Source organism: Centrocercus urophasianus, unplaced genomic scaffold (genome assembly GCF_019232065.1).
Source record: "Centrocercus urophasianus isolate 14NV4802_14NV808 unplaced genomic scaffold, USGS_Curo_1.0 seq_12, whole genome shotgun sequence".
NCBI classification, from domain to species: domain Eukaryota; kingdom Metazoa; phylum Chordata; class Aves; order Galliformes; family Phasianidae; genus Centrocercus; species Centrocercus urophasianus.
Window position 1 is genome coordinate 15,409,468 of NW_024884364.1, and position 23,059 is coordinate 15,432,526.

The window sequence follows — 23,059 nt, forward strand, 5'->3', positions numbered from 1 at the left end:
TTGATTAGCATAGACTCAGTAAAAGTATCTGAGATCTCCTGAGCACTGATAGTGTAAGTGTATTTAACTATACCTGATTTTTGATGCGCTGACAGCTTTCCCCAATACATAGTTTACCTCTAACAGGTACAAAAAGAAAAATAATTTTGACAAGATCGTTGTATTTGTAATGTATCTGATTAGATTAATAAGTCCTTCATCATGACTGTTACAGATGGCTTGCTTATTCAGATTTAAATTACAAGGGGGAGATGAAGATTTTGGAAGAATGCAGTGAACCATCTGAAATTCCTTCAGCAGATGTAAGATCTGTGCGTCCCTTAAAAATGGTGAGGACTTCACAACTCTAGTAAACGGTGTGCTCGTCTTTTGCTACCCTTGCTGCCTTGGTGATTTTAACTGACATCCTTTCAGGGTTAATCCTTACACGTGTAACACCCCTGTCATGTCATGGTGTATCAGCAGTGTTGTAGCGTTACTAGTGGTTACTAGTTCTCATGAGCTCCTACATCTGCCTCAGTAAGAACATGTCCTCAAAGTGTCTTCCTGGGCAAGTGCTGCTGTAGAGTAGAGATCAAATAGGGCAGAACTGAAAGATTTGGAATTGCACTGAAACCAACACCAATTCAGTAACTAAAAAAGATCGTAAGTTGTTTGTTTTTTAATAGTATAGCTAGAGTCTTTTGGGGTTGGAAGGCAGTTGAGAGATCTACTGTTGACAAATATTCAGTAGCCTTCCTAAAACCTCACACTGCATAAAAATATCGGGATGGGCAGCTAATTTAAATTTTAGTAGAGAGCATGAAGGTCTAATTATGAAAAAAATGTGGAAGGGTACAACATATCATTTCACTTTATGCGAGTCTAGAGAAAGAGTTTTAAAGCCACAAGTGAATACAACATAATGGCTTGGTAGGGAGGTGTCTTGTTCCCCTGCAGAGTACCATTTGTTAACATTGACAGAGAGTACATTTGCGTAGGTTACTTTTTTTCCTGTATCTTCTGCCTTCCCAGGCTTATTGTTTGCATTTCATCATTTGTGCTTAAGCAACTTGAAATATATACCACACAACTTTATAAGCTGATTTTAAAAATTGGTCAGTGCAGATTAGTTTAAAAATACACATTGTAAATATTGTTTTTAAGTGCAAATAGACAACAATTTAATATTTTAAAATTGTTTCAACCCCTGCAGGCTAGTCAATGCACTGCTTATTGTTTTGGTCAGATTTATAGTGTCCCTGGTCTTCATGAATTATCAGAGTATTTAAGCTAGTGTTTGGTTCAGCTGTCAGTGAATATAGTGAATATAACTACTGAGACTTTATGCTCCTATAGTAACCTAAAATGCATGTCAAAATGTAACTTCAAATTTTGTATAAGTACCATTTTCCTTTTTTTTTTTCTTTTCTTTTTTTAGGGTGGATTGAAGGTCCAAATGCCTATGAATGTCAAGGTAAGCACTAAGGAGATGGAACAAAATGTGAGCCTGGAAAAATAAAATTTCTATCTAAGCTGTTTTTGTTGAATTTGTGATGTTAGATTGAGTCTTCAAAGTTTACATGCTGCTGAAGGTAAATTCACGAATACTGTCAAATCTGCTTTCTTACTCATTTTTTGTGAGGTGTAAAAGTAGTCGTAGTTTGGTTTTTACATACTAGAAGAATAGGAATTTACTATAGAAAAATTGTAAAGCTTTTGTAATGTAAAATGTATTTTCCTGAATGACACATTCATCACTATAATGAAAGGAGGTTGGGATTTTCATATTTAATGTACCATGTTTACAAAAATAAATTATGGGAGGGAAGTTAGGATGCTTCCTTCCTCTATCTGAGTCCAATACAATAGTCAAGGGTGTGACCACAGACCTGTGACTTGTGAACCAGATAGCTATTCCAGAATAATTGTTCCTTTTCCCTCCTTTTTCTATTTCTCCACAAAAATATTAATGCTTTAGGTAGCTTTTAATTACAAATACATGCAACATTTAAGATTTTTTGTATTAAATATTATTAATAAATGTTAATGCTGTTGATAACTGGTTAGTCTGGTTTGGCAGATGAGGAAACCAGACAGTGTGTTAACTGCAGTCACTGAAATGACTTCAGTGAAGTGCAGAGAAAGACCTCTTGTCTAGTTTTAAGGTGTTTGTTCAGTACATCTAGCCGTGACAAGGCAGGATTCCATGCAGGTTGATTTACAGTGCCTAAGCACGTTATTAAGGATAAATCGCAATCATATAATTACAAAGTGCAATTACCTGTCATAGAATTGTGTGAATGAGTAGTCTTCTGTGAAAATGCCTGCAGATGTCTTACAAGCCTACCTAAATTCACATAGGATCTCTTCAGCTTCCAGGGTGTAGAAGAATTAGAAAATTTCAGGAATACAGTGCTGAATTTTCTTAATAGTGGTAGCTTATTGAAGGTGAAAAGAAACTGTCTGCCACATACTGTAGCAGTGCACATGCCTAAACTTTGAACTATTGCATGGGGTATACTCAAGGTTTTGTTTGAAATTGTTTTCTAGATAATAATGTATGAGAAAACCCACTTTGAAGGGTGGTCCAAAGAGTTTTCGGAAAATATTAATTCTGTCTTGGCTCTGTTTGGTGATGAAGAGGATTTTCAGGGCATTGGATCAATACGTGTCATTGGTGGCGTGTAAGTGTTTTTTGTGGGTTTTTGTTATTAGGTTGTTTTTTGTTTTTTTGAAAAAAAGAGAATATTTCAAATAAATCTAGCATAACTAAATGCTAAGAAATTCCAATTAAGACATGACTAGAATATATTTCACTAGTAAAATATTTTGAGAAGAAAGAAATTTACATTTATCAGTTACCAGCCTTGGGTAAAACTACTTTTCAATACATCTTATTTATTTAAGGAAATACAGGAAGATAAAACTGTTTGAGGGGTGTTTGAAGTCAGTGTTGACAATTTCTGTGCCAGCAAACTTGGCCACTTAGTTCCTTAGTGCCAGTATATGCATAAAGCTTTAATTTAGTTTGATACATGGTTTTGGTCTAACTTCAGTTTGATATTTAAACGCTCATGAAATCTATAAACTGTCTTATTCTGTTTATGGTTTTGTCACCTGTTGGATGTTGTCTGAAACTGAGAGTTCATCCTTACTGTCCTTCTTTGAGGTCTTGGATTGGTTATCTTTTGCCTTTCTTCTCGCTTCCTCCCACACTCTCATGAAAAGGGCCAGATGCTTAGGTGAGCCACTGAAGAGATGGACAGCTCAAGCTGTTCTAGAAAGCTACTAAACTACACATTGTTACTTCACACCCTCTCTTAAGACCCAACAATTTAAGGTTGTTTGGAAGCATAAAAGATGGTTGCTTCTATCAATAAAATAGTTTTCAGAAGCTTCATTTTTTTTCTTAAGGGGTTTCAGTGTTAATACTTCAATGTAAGGATGTAATATAATAAAATGTATTTAATACACAGGCTGTCATCCAAATTTCACAAGCATAACATTGAAAATAAACTTAATTGTGAATGCACAAATAATCTATTCAAATACGCTATGTATTAGATTAGATAGATTAGATGGATAGATTAGAACAGGAAGTACTGGGAATGGATGAAATCTTCCTCTGCTGAAATCCCCAAGTTTTAACACCAGGGTGGTATCTGCTCATTTATGAGAACGCGGGAGAGATTTGCACTGGGTTTTATCACTGGCAATTGGTAATTTTAGGGTTTTATGGCAGCTAGATGCATTAACCTCTATAGTACTGAATATTGGTATTGGGGATATGACTGATGAGTAGAGATACATCTAGAAACATTACACAGATAAACTGTTATTGGAGAAATAATTACATGGAAGGATTTGATACGCAAGGAACACTTCTTGAGTGCTTGTTGAGATTTCCAACAAGTCTTGCTCTGTTTGTTAGCTGAGTCTAAGATATGAGTGTTCTTAGGATGTTCTTGTCCTCTTTTATTTGTTATGGAAAATCATGTATGGAGTTGTTTTGCTTTTAGTTATTTCTCTTTCTTTTGTTGTGTAATCGCTTTAGATGGGTTGCCTATGACAAAGAACGCTACAAAGGCCGCCAGTACTTACTCGAGGAAGGAGATTATGAGGACACACACACATGGGGAGGAACTGGCAGTGTTCTCCTGTCTTTCCGGTTCCTTCAGGCTGTAAGTACTTTTGTGAATTTCACACAAATTATACACAGTTCTATACATAAAGAGGGATGTTATTTTTCATTTACGGTACAGCTGTTGTCTGTTTGATCATTCCAAGTCATGCCCAACTTCACTGTCAGTCTTATCCCAGTTGCTGAAATTTAGACTCCATGCATTGTATAGCAGAGGCAACATCTGAGTAGCCCTTTTAAAACTTATGCAAGGAATGTGTCACATGGAGTTCCTTGTCCCACTGCAAGATTTTTGCAAGGTTTGGGAAGCAGAATGGTGAGGCCAGACTCATTTCAGCAGTGTGTGGAGACAAGACAAGGGAAACAGCCAGAAACTGGAGCATAGGAAGTTCCGCACAAATTTGTGCAAGAACTTCTTTATGATGAGGGTGAAGGAGCAGTGGAAGAGGAGAAGTGGAAGCAGTGGAAGTGGCTGCCCAGGGAGGTTGTGGAGTCTCCTTCTCTGGAGATGTTCAAGACCCGCCTGGACACCTACTTGTGCGACCTGGTGTAGGGAACCTGCTTCGGCAGGGGGGTTGGAGTCGATGATCTCTGGAAGTTCCTTCCAACCCCTGTGATTCTGTGATTCTGCACTTCAAGCCATTCAAATCTCTTGGATACTTTTCTTAAAGCAGTTTTTTCTTAAAAGTTTATCATCATTAAGTGTACAACACAGTTGTTTATTAATACCAAAAAGTGATTGTTCAACACAGCAGCTGTTGAAAGCCTTAAAACAGTGTTGCCTTCTGTCTCTGTAATTTTTGTGCCAGAAAATTTTGGCAATATGAATAATCACGGTGATAAGATCTCTTCTGCTAAAATATGTTGTGTGGGGCAACAATGAAATAATAAAAACTCTGGGTCTGTGAGAGCTCTTGCTCTTTAAATGCAGCTGCAAAGAGTGGCTCCTTCTGAGAATTAGATTGTTGACTCTGAGATTATCCAGTCTTTCTGATGTGATGGGATGTTCCTGAACCATGAGTTTTGTGAAGATTGAAGACAGGCATGCAAAGCAATGTCACTGTCTCAACACTGACTGTTATTTTGCAGCAGAAGTGGGGTGGAGTTAATGGGAGCCAAAAGGAGTCGTGCTCGAATTCACAACATGCAGGTTTAGTTTTTATGAAATTCAATTAATTCAAAGAAGTCGATGAATTGAAGAAAAATGTTCTCCTCTGAATAATTTGTTTTTCAGATTTGGCAGGAATTTACTTCTAACTGCTTCTTACACTTCAAGCTATGTATAATGTATTTGAGTAACTTAATATTTTTTAATCTTCTGTTGAGCAAATCACATATATACTGATTTAAAATTGTACACGTGTTTAGCAGAGATGATGTTGTGTGCTTATGCGTGTATAGGCAGCTGTATGTGCCACAATTGTATGTAACATGTAATTTTAACAAGAGGAACAGCCAGAGGAACTGCCAAAGGAACTGCCAAATTCTGGAGCTGGCACGGGAAGACCTTGGATCTCTGGGTGCACGTTTGGCTGCCACAATGTAAGAAGGACAAAAAACTGTTAGTGGGATCCAAAGAGGGCTAGAAAGATATTCAACAATCTGGAGAGCAAGGCATAATAGGAGCGGTGGAGGGTCCCCTGGGCTGCCCAGAGCAGAGGAGCTGAGGGGAGGCCTCATGGCAGCTGCAGCCCCTCACGAGGGGAGCAGGGGAGCAGAGGGGCAGCGCTGAGCTTTGCTCTCTGTGACAGTGACAGGGCCTGAGGGAATGGCATGGAGCTGTGTCAGGGGAGGGGCAGCTGGGTGTTAGATGAGCATGACGCAGGCTACCCAGAGCAGTGGGCACAGCCCCAAGTGTCAGAGTTCAGGGAGTGTTTGGACACTGCTCTGAGATGTAGGGTTTGGATTTTGGGTAGTCCAGTGAGGGCACCAGAGGCGGAATTGATGATCATCGTAGGTTCTTTCCATCTCAGGATTTTCAATAATTCTGTGACTTTAATTTGATTCAGGCCTACAGTAGGCAAGATGAGTACTCAAATCCTTAGCATTTTGAAAACGTGTCATTCATATTCAACTATCAACATATACTATTCAAATTGATATGTAAATGTATATCAGTGTATACTTCTGCTATTAAAATTTTTCCTCGTAATGTAAAGAGATAAGCTAGCTTGTTTGTCTGGAGTCAGTAAAATGACTGATGGCAGTGCCGTTTTGTTAGGCTTGACCAACAGATGACTGCCATGCTCTGATGCACAATACGTAGGTCAGTGTTAAGGCATTCCGTATGTTCCCTTTGTGACTTTCTATCTGATTTAAGGTCAGAAGCTTAAAAACATTTTAGTGCCAAACTCTTGTTTTCAACAGGACTTGGGCAAAAATGCAAAACCAGCTGTCTGTGCATCAGGCCCCTTGCTAAATAGAGAGCGTACAAGCTTGTTGCCATCATCTCACCAATGCTGTGAGGAAGAATACAGTAATGGCTGTAATAGTCTCAGACTAAGTAGGGTTGTTCCCAGATACTAGATTCTTTATTCCTCTTCCCTGAAAATTCTTTTTTAGTCAGGTGGATTCAAGAGTTTCTGCAGAACATGAGGGAATAGGTGAAATGTAGCTGTATTGAGTTATTTATGGTCAGCTTGTACAGGGAGAGAGGAGACTGACCCCTACTCCGTTCAGATACTCACCAGTGCCACCTCTAGCTGTACTGCTCCCTGCATAGTATTTTAACTCAGACATGACACCATATGACCTTGACACTGTTGGCTATAAGGCCAGCCCAAGCCTGAAAACAATTTAGCCTGGCTCGCACAGCACAATCCCAAGCTAATAAGCCCTGCTTACCTGAGTCAGCTCCAGGCAGAGTCTGATCAAACATCTCTGAGCGGGAAGCATGGTGCAGGAGCACGTCAGTGACTGCAGAACTGGACTGAGTGCAGTATACCTCATTAGCCTGTGTCAGTGCAGAATGTCAAATGTGGCTGTGCAAAGCTTTTCAAGTGTTTCACTGGCACTATGCTCGCCATGCCGGGTTCACTGGGAGCTTATTAGCAGCAGGAGTATTCAAGCCATGTTTCTGCACACACAACAACTATTGCTGTGCAGCTGAGGCATGAGTTTTATCTCCTGTGAAATCAGAAAGTTTTCTTCATCACTCACAAAGCGGAGATTGTGAATGCAACCCCTGTCCATTCTCTGTTAATGACACACATGCGTGTAGGTATGCTGCAAGATATTTCAGATTTTGTCTATCTGAAATACTTCTGCTACAAATTGCTACCTGCTCTCATGAAGGGATTCAGAGAGTGTTTTGAAAGAGAGAAAGGTCATGCAGAGTTTTATTTTCCAACATGCTGGCAGCTCTGTTATCAGCAGCTACATTGGACTCGCTAGAGTCAAATGCAGGACAAGTTCCTGAGGGAGGGCAGCAGCTTATACTGTGTGCTGATTTGGGGGACTGGTCATGTTTGCTGTTTTCTGTGAAGCTGGAGTTTGTTCGTGTTTGTCATGATCAGGGAAAGACCAATTTCTGAATCTCTTATAGTGCAGCAGAGTACTTTCCCACTGATGTTTTCAGATTGAAAATTGGCCTTGTCTTCAAAGTTCATTTTTAAGTATTTCATATTGTTTACAAGAAACCACAGTGAAAATTGTAAGGAGAAAGTCATGACTGTATTTAAAACGTGTTTTAAATTAAAATTTTGGATGCATGTTCAGTATTTAAAATTTAAAGAAATTAAGTGCATATATGAACTCAGTGGCTTTTCAGGAACTCATATAAAATTCTTGCTTTGGGGCTGTTAAGTTAGCTGTTTCTCATTGTCACTAAAACTGCACTAATATTTTTTTTTTTTCTATGTAGTAGCCTGAAACTGCAGTTGATTATTTTACCAGACGTACTGGAATTTCTAGTGTATACTTGAAGTAGTTGCAACTTTTTAAATAAGTGGAAGAGGTATAGATGGTCAACGTAGTAGGAAAGCCAGTTTTACTACAGAATTTGCTGCATCACTTTTTAATGTCCTGTAAACAATGCAGAGCTTGACACATTGAATGCGTGTTCTAAAATTGGTTTTGATTATGACTGAATCCTGTGTACAAGGACGGTCTCCTTTAAAGAGCCTCTTCCATCTGGCTGCGTGCTTGGTCTGGCCTTAATTTTTAAGTGCTTTTTTTGATTCTTGTAAGGCTAGTTTTCTCATTGTAGCCTTCAGCATAGTGATCTGAGGACTGTAGCTTAATTGCTATATTAAAAAGTACTTAATGTAATAATTCCTGTGTGATGCCTTCATATTATGTGTCAATCTGTTGGCTACTGCATTTGCTTAACAGTTTGCAAAACGTTCTAATTTGTGGCTCATTACAACATTCAGAATGTTTCAGAAACACTGAAATTGAATTGAGTTCATGCTTTGGATAAAAGTTTAAAGAAGGAAAGTGAATGGTTTGTTGTTTTCCATGTTTCCAAACAGTGACTGAATTGTGTTGTTAAAATTGCTGAGTATTTAAAAAGGTGGATATTTGAAGCTCAATTTTAATTAAAGTTGTCCAAGTAATCTGGCTAAGCAAAACAATGTCACACAGTTATGTAAGGCAGAATACAACAGTACAGTCTGAGATTTGTTTTATTGCTGTAGAGTGTGTTTGGTCACACAGGACACATCTACAAAAGCTACAAACCCTTTTTGCTGAAAAAATGATCTACGATTGCCCAGGTCTTACTCTCCTTGATTATTGCCTTGCCCCAGGGAAGGGAAAAAGTAGGAAAACTCGATTTAAAAGTCTGTAGTCATGGCAATGTTTGGAGTAGTCATTTGTGAAGCTGTTGGAAGACAAATGCTCACTCTCACCATTCTCATTCACAAGCACGTACTTTTGCACTATCTTTCTCATAAAGAGAAGGGTGGTACTCAAAAGGCAGCAGGTTCTTCCTCTCTATTGGGGAAACAAATGAAGAACGTGTAAGATTGACAGCCATCCAGCTAGGTTCTTCAATACCAAAGTCTCCCTTAAAGATCTTCACAAGGACCTAAGCCTGTTCATTGTTTTAGAAAAGACTATCCCTCAGTGTGCAGCTCTTGGACAAAATGTTTTATGTAGTGAAGTATCACTGAGCTGTGGCATTGTATCCTCTAACTGATATGCTGCCTCTTAGGATTTCATAGAGTCATCAGTGGCACTATTTCAATCCGATGATGAAGACGGGAAAGCACTGGACATCATCAATGAAGAAATTCCTGATTTGGAACAGACTGGATTTGGCCCAGAAACAGGGGCAATTCTTGTGAAAAGTGGAGTGTAAGTCTGCTGAAATACATGACTGGAAGTATTATGTACTTTTTTATCCAGCTGTTTTCAGATAATATTTGGACAGGAGGTACTTTACATGGAACAAGTTGTAAATGGTTGGAGGACAACACTGTTTATTTCTGTCTCCTTGGTAAATGAAAAAATATCTCAATGTTTTCTCTAGAACTCAGGCCTACATCTTGATTTGGATCTGTGCGCTCTTGTTAGTACAGAAAGTTTGTGAGGTCCCTCCAGAAATCACATAGACTGTAGTTTCATAATACAAGAGCTTTAGTAGTAATGTAGAGTATTGTGGTACAGAAGTGAGATTTTAGGTATGTTAAGAAGTGGAATACCTTGTGGATACAAATAGAGCCTGTACAGAAAGGATATGCTGTGCCTTAATCATAATAAAGTCAGGCCATGGACACTGAAAATTGAAACCCTCTTTAGAGAAAGATTTAAACTAAAAGCTAAGGGGCTAAAGCAAAAGCTGTTGAAGAATACATGGTCCAAACTGATTAAATCCACGCAATGGACTTCATTGATGTTCCGTATGCCTATGTGAAGTTCAGGAGGAAAGTAAACAGTACAACTGCAATAAATAAGGAAGGTAAATAAGTTGGCAGGCATATGCAGTTTTAAGTGATAAAGCAAGGACAGAACTTACAAGTGCTTCTACACCAATGCCAGAAGCATAAAAACAGAGGGAACTGGAATACTTGGCACCAAATAAAACTCTGATATAGCGAACCACAGAAGTTGGAATGAAGGATAAGCTGAGCAGTGTTGCAAGGCTACCAACTACTGGCCAGTGTGCATACCTCATGGTTGGAAACAGCCCATTGTGTACAGGTCTAATGTATTGCCAACATAACTTCATCTCAAAAAATGGCTTAAAAGGGGCTCTCTGAGACCTATAGATTAATGGATTTGCCTTCTGTCCACAGTAAAATGGCAAAATCTATAAGATCATGGAATGCATGGTTAATCACAGTCTGAAGGGAAGGAGTCACTATGGCTTCTGTGAATGGAAGTGCTGCCTCACTAAATCTCTGGTATTCTGTGAGAAAGTTGATATGCACATGAATTAAAGACAGCCCTGTGGACACAGTACTATAAAAATAATAATAGTAAAAGCCTTTGACAGAGTGATGCATAGTTTATTGAAGAAATAAGGCTGCATGGAATTGGAAGAAAAGTTCTGCTAGGAACTGAAAGCTGGCTCACATGTACGAAGTGAACAGTCTTAATAGAGAGGAATCATCAGTTTCTCAGGCATTGATGATAAATCTGTTTTTATTTAATGGATATAGTGAGTATTTTTATTCAGGAAGACTTAGTAATCTGGGAGCAGGAAGCAAACAGTTCTCTTCAAATCTACAGATGATACCAATTTCTTCATGGCGTGTTAAATAAGCCATGTTAATTATGAGAATCTTCAATTGGTACTCATAAAATTGAGCAGCCAAAAAGATGGCAGGTATAAAAATATATAGTAATACACACAGGGGAAAGTAAGTTAAGACATAATTAAATGGTGCTAAATGTATGAAATGCTAAATGGACTACAAAAGGAGATGTCCTCTAATATCCCTAATAGTGCTAGAAGAACAGTCCTTGGTTCCAGGGAACTAAGAAAGGAATGGACCAAGACAAGTGGCCAGGTTAGTAGCATCTCCCTAACTAGCTTATGCCTACTTAGGCAGCTGACAAAGCATGCTTAGGGCTAGATACACCCTTGATCAGTTTCTTCTTAAATTACAGCAGGATTAGCAAAGCATGAGAAGTTCAAACAGGCAACTGTGGAAAATTTTTGCTTTATCTCATCTTGTCAAGACTTCCTCATTTATTTCTGTTTCTTCTTATACCATTTTTCTTAATTCCAACTGGAAAAGTTGGAAGAAAGTTCTGTCTTGGAGGTGATGGTGAGCAAGTTAAGATTGACCTGGGAGAGATTTAAGAAATAATCAATCAAGAATCTTTCCTCTTGGCTTCTAAGCAAAGTGTCCAAGTAGTGTTGGTAAAGTAAAAACAGTAAATCAAGTGTGTGACACTTAAATGCCTCAAATCAAATTTGACATTTCACTGATAAGCTAGTCAAGAAAAACTCCCAAGAAAATTGTTGATATTTTCATTAAACTATCCTTGAAAATGTTACGTTTTCTCTTTATTTTTCTGCCATTCTTCAGGTGGGTTGCTTATCAACAGAAATACTTCTGTGGAGAACAGTATGTACTGGAGAAAGGAAAATATAAGTGTTTCTTTGACTGGGGAGGATCCAGTAAAATCATTATGTCAATTCGACCTATTAAGTTGGTGAGTTACTGGAGATTGTTAAGGGAAAAACTTAAATGAAAGCAGACTTTTGAGTTCGAAGTCTTACAGTAGTTTTATAATATGCAGTTCTGTAATAGTTTTGTTATCAATTTGTCTGCTTTATTTGAAACAAGGTAAAGGCTCTTGTGGATGACATACCATAACTCTGTACAATGTAGAGGCTGAACCTTGTCTCTCTGAAAAGGACACTTTGGATCTTTCTTTCTTTAATGATAAAATTGATGGGGAAACTTAGTAAGAACTTCCCTTTGTCAGGCTGCGTTCACGGAACAATAACCTGGCCTGGAAAGATTGATTTTGCCTGATTGATAAATTCTTGAGCATCTGTGTTTCAATTTTCTAGCCCATATTATGTGGCTGTGGGTTTTTTTTTATATTTTCGTACTGAAATATTTGTAAGGCGTATGGTGAATAAAAACAGAAAATAGTTTTTATCCATTTTTAAATCCAAGGTAGTAACCTGACCAAATAGATTATCATCCTAATGGAAAGCAAAGCAAATTCTCAGTAATAAGTATATAATAAATGATACTATTGCACTGAAAACTGGAAAGGTACAAACATTAAGCCTTATTTTGAAGAGCATATTTTGGGGGAAAAAAAAAAAAAGTCCCAATATTGCTCTGAATTTTATATTTTTTCAATAAATATACTTAAATCCGAATAGATTTACATTGACTTTACTCCATGTTACATGAACTAATTAATTAGTTACATGAACTAAAGATGCAATTTCTCTGTGGAGAAAAGGACTGAACGATCAGGCACCTATAATGAGTCTATAGGCATCTGGTGGCAGAGGTTGCGAAAAGACAATTTTGCCAAGAACATGGGAACTGTGTGCATCTCTGCTCTTGAATTTGTAGTTTAGAAATTTCAGGAACTTCACATGCCTTCTTGGAAACTAATTGTAATTCATTTCGTTGTTATTATTTATTGTATTATTCATTTATTTGTTCATACGCTTGTATATATATTTATTATTGCAGGAACCACTTGGAACGAATGAGCCTCCACATTTGGTATGTTGATATTGTGTAACAGTCTCTAGTACTAAACCACATTTAATAATTAAACACAGGTAAAGCTGAATTTCTCGCTTCATTTCTTCAGATGAATATCTCAGTATTGTGATCTCTGTACATTAAAGAATAACTTGAGGAAGCTGGTAGATGTGTAAAGGCTATGTTTGCCAATGTTCTGCTCTTAGTTTTATTCTAGTTCACACCTTTTAGTATTCTGTCCCTAAAAATTGAAAGCAGTACAGTAGACTTGGGTAAATTTGGATCTTTCTGGCCAACTATTTTCCTATTCTTTCCTTTTTTCTTTTTTTTTTTTTCCTGGAAACTTGATATCACATATATTTGTCCTTCTCTTTGTGGCATGTGTTCTTTCCATTATTTTGCATTCTGTCTGGTTTGTTGCTATGTTGTCTTATGTATGAGCTGAAGAATAATGAAGTATAAACTGCAGAAAATTGAACTGCACGCTTCAAACTTGTAGGTCTATTGAAAGGAAAGCTGGAATTTCATGATTATAACAAATACAAGATGTATTTCTTCTGTGACACATTCAAACAGCTACATCTACCTTCCTGATAATGCACTTCAGTTTTAAGAAGCTGTAATTTTGAGGATTTGCACTTCTGGTCTTTTTCTCAATTCCATTAACATACCTTTGGAGCGATTTAAGAACTGCTCTGAATGTTTGTATTTATCACCAGGCATAGTCTCTGTCTACCTCAAGGTTCTGCCCAAGCAGGGCTCTTCTCATTTCTGGCATTTTTGGTTTTATTTATCCTTTTCTGTCCTGCAGTGGGCTGCTAGCATGGGTGGTGATCTGAGTGGTTATATTGCTTTCTCTGTTACATGCTTTTAAGCAAGGAAATTTGGAAAAATGTATTTTGGAAAACTTGATATTTTCCAAAGGAAAGGAAATCTAGAGCTCAATGGCTGTGTTTCAGAAAACGTTAAGTATTTTGTCATCTGGAAATAATTTTATTCTCTCTTCCTTGATGGCTATCATAGCCATAAGCATGTGGGAAATGCATACGTTGTGTTACTTAGCAGGTTGACCACACCCTTCTTTTTCTCTATGTTCTCTTGTTCAACAATTTTATGATTACCCCAGGACTGCAGTAAATGTTTCTTCTCTGAAGATATAGTTGGTGTATTATTTTAGCCTTAAACACTGATTTCCTGCCAGACCTACTTATATGGCAGTTGGAGGCCAAAGATTTGCAAGTTCATTCACTCTAAGGCCTTGGTAAATGATACTAGGTAAAATAACTGGCTCTGATGAATCTGATGGGATCCTGAAAACTGAAGATAAATGTAATATATTTGTCCTTCTTCAGCTCTTCTACTTTTTCAGCATTTCTCTCCCAGGAAAAATTCTTTCATTGTTTCACTTTGGTTTTCCAGATCCTTAAGATCAATGCAAACCTTTGAAATTTCAATACATTTTGTTTACGGTCTTTAATTTTGCAGTGATATATGCAACAATTTTAAAAATCTTTGTGTATGACGTAGGATACTCTGAAAGTAATGCCTCCTATTTATTTTCTAGAACAGATACAAAGAGCACAATAACACTACTTGATAGATCAAATTCTCAGCTACAAAACACTACTTTTTCAGCATAGTCACTACCAGTAGCTGTGCATTTTCACCAGCAGTTCACAGGAGCCTGCATGCCACGCTTATAGAAATCTGCATGACTTTCTGGAACATGGCTTGTTGCCATTACTGAAACACAGCACCCACCACCTCTGTCTGCTCACATCCACTACTGCCATACCACCAACATTTGCCTCTGACATTGTGGGCCAACATAATAAAATAGGAGGCATTGCTTTCGGAACGGCCCATATACACACACACACCTGAAATTACTGATCTCTATGAAACTGTTTTGCCTGTTGTGTTGTCTAATAAAATTCTTCGTTTTGTTTTTAAAAAACACTATCCTGACTTCTCACAATCCTGGTTATTATAGGATTCCATCTTAAAAGTGAGGAAGAATGTAACTTGCGTCATTACAGTCCTTTTAGGAAGGGAAATATTTTCAGTAAGTCTTCGTAGGGAAATATTTAATCACTTAGAATGAGTAAAGAGTAGTATTCAATTAAATATGAACATTTTCCCATTCAAGGTAAAGAAATGTTTCCATATGTGCAACAGTCTTGTAGTTTGGAAAATACATGGTGCATATGAGTTGGCAAGTACTTAAGTATTGTCTTCTATAAGCCATACACCAGTTATTTTGAATGATTCTGTATCCATTCTCCCACCATTAATACACATAGATCAGAGCAAAGTGTACTGTGTTTGCTGTCTAGAAGAGTGTCTTTTTCCACTTTTTTAGTTGCTCTTCAGAGAAAAAAAAAAAAAAAAAAAAAAAAAAAAAAAAAAAAAAAAAAAAAAAAGGAAGTTAATCTTTTCAGTAACTGCCCTGATCCTCTACTTCGGCCAGGATCACTAGCAAAGTGCATGTGGTGCAAGAATGACTGAAATGGCTGCTTCTAAGTGATTCATTTTATTTATTAAAAGGAAACTTTGTTTTGTCCACCAAGAACAAAGCCTTTTTCATTAGCAGTTGGCTTGCACAGATAATGTAGGTAGCAGAGAGAACTGCTGTGATAACTTGTGTGTATTTTCAGTATTCTGTCTGTTGACTTCATAGGAAGTGGAACCTGATAAAGTAATGTCAGAACCCAATAAAGCATCATTAGCTCAAGTTTAAGAGTAATAACAAATACGCAGCTTTTTTCATTGACGAATTGATACTTCATCCTAGCTTTAGTGAGATGAAGACCATCATTCATTCTTAGACATATGCCATATAAAAGTGAGTTACAAACCTTTTTTTGAAAGTGTTGCATAGTGTATGGCCTATGAAAGAACGATGGTGTATATACTTCTATAATGTTTTTTTTTTTTTAAGTTAAATGCATAGAAAAGAGTACATAATTACAGCTTAAACAGATGCTCTGGAACATAGCATTGCAATTATATTTATAGAAAAATTAATTACGCCTTATCCTTCATATTTTAACTGAAGTGTTTTCTCAAAGGCCAGGTTAAGCTTTTCTTGTTCTTTCCAGCAGGAAATGCATTCATTTCTTTAAAAATGCAGTCTGAGTTTTTCCATAAAATCATTTGCTAATGCTTATGTTTGGCCTGCTCTCTCTGTACTGGCAAGAGCATTTGATTTCTTTTCTTTGGCAGGAAGCTAGGCCAATTTGGGACATGATAGGGAAGTCCTGCTTGCAACAGCCATAGTATTTTTCTTCCATTACAAAATATGAGCTGTTCTTTTGATAAAGTAAAATTTTATATTCTTATCCAGCCTCTCTTTCAGGCTTTAAAGTGAAAATCATCTCCATTATACTATACCAGCCTAGGAGCACAGAATTCTAAGTGACTTGACAATGAGCATAGGCTATGTCATACTACTGTTTGTTTTTTTTTTCTCACTTTTTTTTTTTTTCTCCTTTCTTTCTTTTTAACTGCAGTGCTTTCAACCTTGTTACTTTTCAGAGTGAACTGAGCATATCTTATTGCTGGAATATAGTTAAATGTGTCTTGAAGTTCTTCACCATGACATGCAAAACCATCTCAGCTGAACTTCAAAAGAAGTTAACGTAGCCATGCTACATCTACCAAGCTGCACCAGCTTGCCCCCCAGAAATTCCCCTGCTAGTTTTTGAACGAAAAACTACCTGCAGTCACTCAGGGAACAGAATATTTCAAAGCATTTTTTTTAACAGTAGCCTTGTATCTTTTAGTTAATGCCTTCTCCTCCAGTTTCGAAACCTGGATTACTGAGCTATACCATCAGTTAGCCACACTTCAGGAGTATTTCAGGTAGAAGATAACATCCTTCAGTCCTTGCCTTCTCTGTTCTCTGGGCCCTCTTCTGTTGCATTTGAACTTACACTTGTTACCACTACATTAACATGACTGTAATAGTGATATTAACATCAACTTCCTAGACACGGTCCAGAGATGATAAAACACAATCTTTCTAGAAAAGAAAGCAGCTATAAAAGACTCCTTAACTGAGAATTTATTCTATTTATTGTATCTTTGTGAATTGAATGGATATATCTTAGACCACAACTATCTCTGCTAACATTAATGGCAATGAGTTTGCTTCCCTTTTAGTCATTGGCTTTATTTTGTTTTGTTCTTGTAGCTCAAAGCTTTCAGTAATACACATTTCCAAGGAGCATGTATAGATTTCACAGCAGAAGTTTCTGATTTCACATCATTCATACCATGTTCTTTTAAGGTTCTTCGGGGTTGGTAAGTGTTGTTTTACATGCCACCATTTTAAGTAATTATTTTTTTTTTCCTAATGCTACTAAATTTCAGATCATCAGCATAACACACTGATCATAGTCCATCACATCTTAGACTTTGTCTTGCAATGTAGCTCAGTAAGCGTTGCCCTGCTGTTGATTTGGGTAGCATGCCTTTTGTTTTCCCTGTGGGAAGGGAAGCTCACAGTTACTGTGACTTCTTTTCTTTTTTTTAACTCCCGTTAGAATTTATTCCAGATTTTAAGAGTTCTGTGCAGGAGAGGTATCTGCCTTCCATTAGTGTCTATTGATTCCAGGACTGAAATCTCTATACCACATGATTTGATTTTTATGTTTTGGGTGCTTTGTCACACAGCCATTCAAGTCACTATAGCTTTACAAAAACACAAGCTTAACAAGAGCAAACAGATTATTTTTTTATCCTTCACTTCCTTAACAAATACTAACTCTTGAAAAACCTTACTATTAATAAGCAACTTGAGCTGCTAATCTTTTTTGCTACTCTATTCTTGCAGTTGGCTCCTGTATTACCAAGGGGAAATTGATGACAATCATTGTGTGCTGGAAGAAGGCCTCTACATTGATCTCCCTTCCTGCGGCTGCCCAACTGCTGCAATCAAATCCCTCAAGCCTATCGAATACGTAAGGACTTTATTGAAAAAAAATAATGCTTTGGAACACTTTTATTAGTCAGATGTCTGAAGTGAATGCTTGCGTTAAACAAACTCCCACTCAGGGAAAAGAGTAAAGTTTGTTCTTTTGGCTTATGGGATTTTGAGGCTTGGAACAAGTCAGGCTGCATGTAGGCACACGCTCTTGGATGCTTGTATATTCTGGGCTGAAGGTTACTCTTTTTTGTAGGAGTTGCATTGTTTGATGTTTTTCTAACTGGCATTTATGATACAGCTCAGCAATTTGGTACACAGCAAGATGTTGCTTTTTGTTGTGCTGTCTAAGCATATGGGGTTTCTTATATTAGGCCTACAGCCAAGACTCAGTCTTAAAGTATACACAAAATTGAAATTACATGGTAGCATAGACTTGCCATTATGCTTTTTAATTTACCATTTTGCAGAAGTGCTAAAAAGGTTTTTGCGTTCTAATGGCATCTCAAATTCTCAATAAATAAATAAATCAATAAGTCAATAAATAAAGTGATATAATATGCTACACATGGCAATGTGGGCTGTGTATGACACGTCAGATAATTCAATTCAAAGCTCATTTCTGGCCATCCTCTTCCCTAGTGACTCCTGATATGTGGGACGAGTAATTATTACACATGGACATCTTTCTATGACTTTCATGTTGATTGTACTACCCAAGCGCAGATCTTGAAGTCAGATGACTTATTGTATCAGTAAGTGAGATTCAGGATCCTCTAGGGCCATGAAATTGGACAGGAATGTTTTGAATTATCCACTACAAGACAAATACAGTTTTTCTGGATCTTGCTGTAATTCGAAACACAGAATTCATGCCTCTGGACTCTCATAATGTCTGTGTTTCTGTCTGATATCTGTGTATGCTCCTATGAAAAAGCATAAAACATAAATTGTCCATAATGCTGTCAGTAAAGGAGAAGCATGTGTTTGCTCTGCCCACTCCTTTAGTAAGCTCTGCGTGGAAAGCTTATGCACATCTTCCTGTGCTTTGTATGTGGTTCGCACCTCTGGTTCAGTTCCTTTCTTGCAAATAGGAGACCTTGTGTTCCTCAAAGTGATGGCATTTAATACTGTAAAATGCTGTTGAACCACACCTGCTTTACAAAGAGAAATGCACTCATTGACCCCCCTAACACACTGTGTTAATCATGCAGGACAATGTGCAGAGGCATTGTTTAGCAAAGACGTGATGTTAAGCACGCAGCAGTAGGTTTGGTCAGTGGTCAGAAACAGCCATAGTTCATTCTGTGCATTGTCTGCCATGCACTATTGTTGGTACAGAGCCCTTTTTATTACAAGGTATTTCTGTTAGCTCATTCAAGAGAGCAGCAAATGTTTTCCAAAGTGGAATTGTTGTATAGCGTTATTGAATTCTGCTGAGACATTTGGGAAATACATCCATTGTTCATGTTTGAATACCAGCCCATTTTCAGTCCTAGAGCGTGAATCTATGATTCTATGAACTTGGTAGCTCATGCATATAGGGAAGAATGTGGAACCCTGACATCAAGCACTGAATGTACCTTGTCTCCGTGTGTGTGTGTGTGTGTGTGTGAAGCTAATTACAAAGTAGCTGTGAAACAGAGCAGTGAGCATAGGTCAGTAACACCTGCAGAGACACCAACTGAGATTTGAAATTAGTTATTTGTAGTACTCTTTCATCACATTGGTGCTCTTTTCTGGCCTGGTGGAAAAATACTGTGAGATATCAGTGGTATTTTTGGGACTGTGTGAGGTAACAGTAAAGCCTTGGTCTGTATGAACCAGGCAGTAACTTCTGCAATTCCTTGGCTGATTTTTATTTTTTTTTAATAGATTAGCCAATTCCTTGAAGAAAAGGAAAGGACCTGAGAAAATTTTGTTCTCAGAGTAATGCAGTTTTGATGCAAGCAGAATATTTGCAATTATAGCAAACATTTCTAAATGAAAAAATGTATACACACATTCTTAGAAAATTAAAATTTTTTGTTTTTTATTTTGAAAATTGCCAGCAATGTTGTGTGTTTAAAAGCTGAATTTCCTAACAAATTGAAAAATGTCATTTGAAATCATTGGGCTGACCCAATTAAAAAAAAAGAAAGAAAAGAAACAACAAAAACAACCCTTTCATAGCAACACGAAATGGGTTTGAATAGGAAAACAGGCTCAGACTGGTGACAGTCTAACTTCTTACTGTTTTAGAATGATTGACTTCTAGCTCCTGGGGAGATGTCTTTATGGGTTCGTCACTGAAAAATGGAGTTCTTATCATTTAAACATGGTGTGCTGCCCCCAGCCCTTCCACACGTGCACTCCTTCTCCTCCACTTCTCATGAAATTCAGATTGTCATGATACCACTTTGGTTATTTGCCCATTTATGCACTAGCATCATGTAGGAATTATGCATACTTTTGAGAACAATTTCAACCATTTTTTTGGAAAAGCTATGGGTTACGAAGAAGTTATGCAGAAGGAAGAAAGCATTTCTATAGCACAATAATAAGAAAATAATATCCTTTGTTTTCAACATTCTGGGAAGAAAAACAGTATTGCAGTACCTGTGTGTTAATCTAGATTTTAAGGTAAATAATGATATGTTACGTAGCCACTTCTCTTCTGAATAAGGCTGCTTCTCAAAGTGCAAAGAGTCTTTTTAATTTTCTACTAAGTGGAGAAAAAATTGCTGGAAAATGTATCTTTTAGTAATTAATTTCCTGAAGTGAACAGGCAGTTATGTTGAAAACCTAGTTAGATTGGTAGGATACATGTCTGTTTCATAGCAGTAGGAACACTGGAGCTCGTGCAGCTTGCTTCTCATTGTCTCCTTTTATCTAAAAGTCTGTAACCTTGTTAAAGAGATGCTCACTGATGAAATTTGCTGAAATTATTGTTGATGCCCACTGTGCAGGTAGATAAGAACATAACGCAGGTTAAGAGTTGCTGCATTTGCAGCAGAGGCGTGGGTTTTCATGCTGGTGCCAGCATGGACTGGCCTGATGTGCTGCCATGAATTTGGGAAAAGGAAAGCAGGGACCACGTGCCCAAAGGCAAGAGAGCACATGAAGTCAGCTGGGGCCTTTATGGGGCTGTGGTTGCTTACTGGGACATGGTTTGTTTCTCAAAGAGTTTTGGTGATGGAGACCCTTATAAGATGTTCTTAGGAGGGGAAATGAGGCTCACCTTTAGTTGCAGACACATTATTTTGTTAGACTCCCCATGATACATAATGTGCCATTACCAGGATAACTGTACGCAAGATTGTTGCAGCAAGCAATTACTTTTCCTTCTAAAACATTAACTTGATCCTTAAAGTTAAACCAATCCCAGAGCTTGTCAAAATTCTAAATTCATTTGCTAAAAACAGAAATGTCTGGGTTGTAGGGCCATACGATGCTTTTTTTTTTCTTCTTTTCTTCTGAGGTTCTTTATTCTTCCTCTGATTAATCATGATATTTCCAATACTTCCATATTGCTTATCTTCAAGATAAATACAAGTGTGAACTAATCTTCGCAGCATTCCCGTGAGGTAAATAACCAAATCAGATACAAAAAGTAATCAGTATTTCCTAGGGCCAGGCCATGAGTCATCTGGTGCAGCTGGGGCCGGACTGTGGGTGTTGCTGTCTTCCAGAGCAGTCTCGTTTCCCTTAGCCAGGCATCCTTCCCACACTGCAGGGATTAGCCAGCAGAGCACGACTTCAGCAAAAACAGTGGTAAATAATAAATGAGTCGAGACTAAAAAGCAGAGATTTTTTCCAAGGATTCTGTAATACAGCTATTGAAGCTTCTCCAGTGAGACTCTGGCAAAGGCCGTTTACATAGCTGCAGGTCAGCAGGGACCGTGATGAGTTTGCAGCCATGCTTTTTTTGCAACCCTGTGGATTTATTTGGCTTTATTGGGTTTTCTCATTTGAGTTTGCCAAATCTAAGTTTGCCAAAAAAGATGTATGAAAAAATATGTTATGTTGGTAAATCTTTCTCAGTGGGATGATTAGTAATAATTTTTGACAATTATCTATCTTTATTATAAGGAAATGTGTGCAAATTCCCACATGCACTTGGGTTTCAGTTGAAGCACTTTTGGTTACTTTCTTTGTATCTCTACACTATTTTGTCTCCTTGAATCAGGCACCCAAGCCTTACAATGCAAAGAAAAGGCTTTTGAAAGGAAGCTCGCCCTGCATTGATCTTTAATGCTTCCAACTTGCTTCGCATATTTTCTGAACTGAAAATGTTCAAAATCCTGTTCAAAATGAACAAAATCCTGTTCTGAACTGTGAAAAATTTGTGGTGCACAGCTTCTCTCCATCAAGTGAAGGTGAAAGTCGGAGAGGAAAGGCTGAGCTGAGCCAACCTGAGATGCACGAGAGACTTTTTCTGTGTCGATCTCCATGGCTTAACTTTTCAGCCTCACAATGTGGGGAGGGAGGAAGGCTTTCTCATTTTCCTTCCTTGCATTATGGGATATATTAACCATAGAGTGCCACACCTGCTAAGTAAAGAATATCATTGTATTTAACAGTTCGTAGGGGTGCTTGTACCTTGAAAACACTATGTAAATATAGCCTTCCTTCATCACTGGCTTCTTAAATGTATTAAATCTTTTTGAGTTTCTTCCTCGTTGATATTGACATTAAAAACAGCAGAAACTAAACCTTCAAAACTTTATTGGTGTTGGTTTAAGCAAGGCAGTTAATTCCTTAATACACAAGATCAGTTTAAATGAATTCTTTAGTGCATTGTCATTCTTGCAGTTGGCAACCCTTCACCAGAGAGTAGCATTTCACATATTTTCTCTGAAATAACTGTGAAAAGAAGCTAATGTAACCTAGCCTTGGGAATGACTTGCCAGTGGTGGGTTAATGTAGATGCCTTTATCTCATCTTTCAAAAATTGGGAGTGGGGTCCATTTAAAGTAATGTCCTAAACTTAGGTTGTCTGTTTGTCTCCTCTTGTATCTTGTTGTCTTTTTGTTGTCTCCAGCTGCCTTTCCTCTGGCCCTCAGAGAGCCCCATTCTTCTCTGGTCCATCAGGATTTGTCCTTAGTGGAGTAAGCTGGTCCTCGCAGTCTCACACTCTCACCTATCACTGATGGCTCTTCAGCCTGAAAATGAGTTAAAATGCACCTCAGCATCCTTCAAAGAAGGGCAACAAACAAAACGTCTCTGTGAAAAGTGTAGTAGCATGGCCTCAAAACCTTGTTGGTTTTTTGTTTTTTTTTTTTACCGTTGGTGGTTTCTATGGAGCTAAGAAAACAAAATGAGAGAGAAAAGCCAGGCCAAGTCACTGCTGCCAGCTGATGGTGTAAAAAAGCACATATAAAGTGAGTAACCAGA

General features: G+C 37.7%; 1 protein-coding gene across 1 annotated transcript in view; it reads left to right on the forward strand.

The window, feature by feature from the left end:
• CRYBG3 (crystallin beta-gamma domain containing 3) overlaps positions 1 to 23,059 on the forward strand; it is a 90,390-nt gene that overhangs the window by 54,692 nt on the left and 12,639 nt on the right. The window contains exons 9-17 of the mRNA XM_042809649.1: positions 215 to 329; positions 1,421 to 1,456; positions 2,533 to 2,666; positions 4,037 to 4,163; positions 9,279 to 9,421; positions 11,605 to 11,731; positions 12,742 to 12,774; positions 16,952 to 17,061; positions 17,594 to 17,720. Coding sequence (XP_042665583.1) covers positions 215 to 329; positions 1,421 to 1,456; positions 2,533 to 2,666; positions 4,037 to 4,163; positions 9,279 to 9,421; positions 11,605 to 11,731; positions 12,742 to 12,774; positions 16,952 to 17,061; positions 17,594 to 17,720 — 952 coding nt within the window. The remainder of the gene's footprint in view (positions 1 to 214; positions 330 to 1,420; positions 1,457 to 2,532; positions 2,667 to 4,036; positions 4,164 to 9,278; positions 9,422 to 11,604; positions 11,732 to 12,741; positions 12,775 to 16,951; positions 17,062 to 17,593; positions 17,721 to 23,059) is intronic.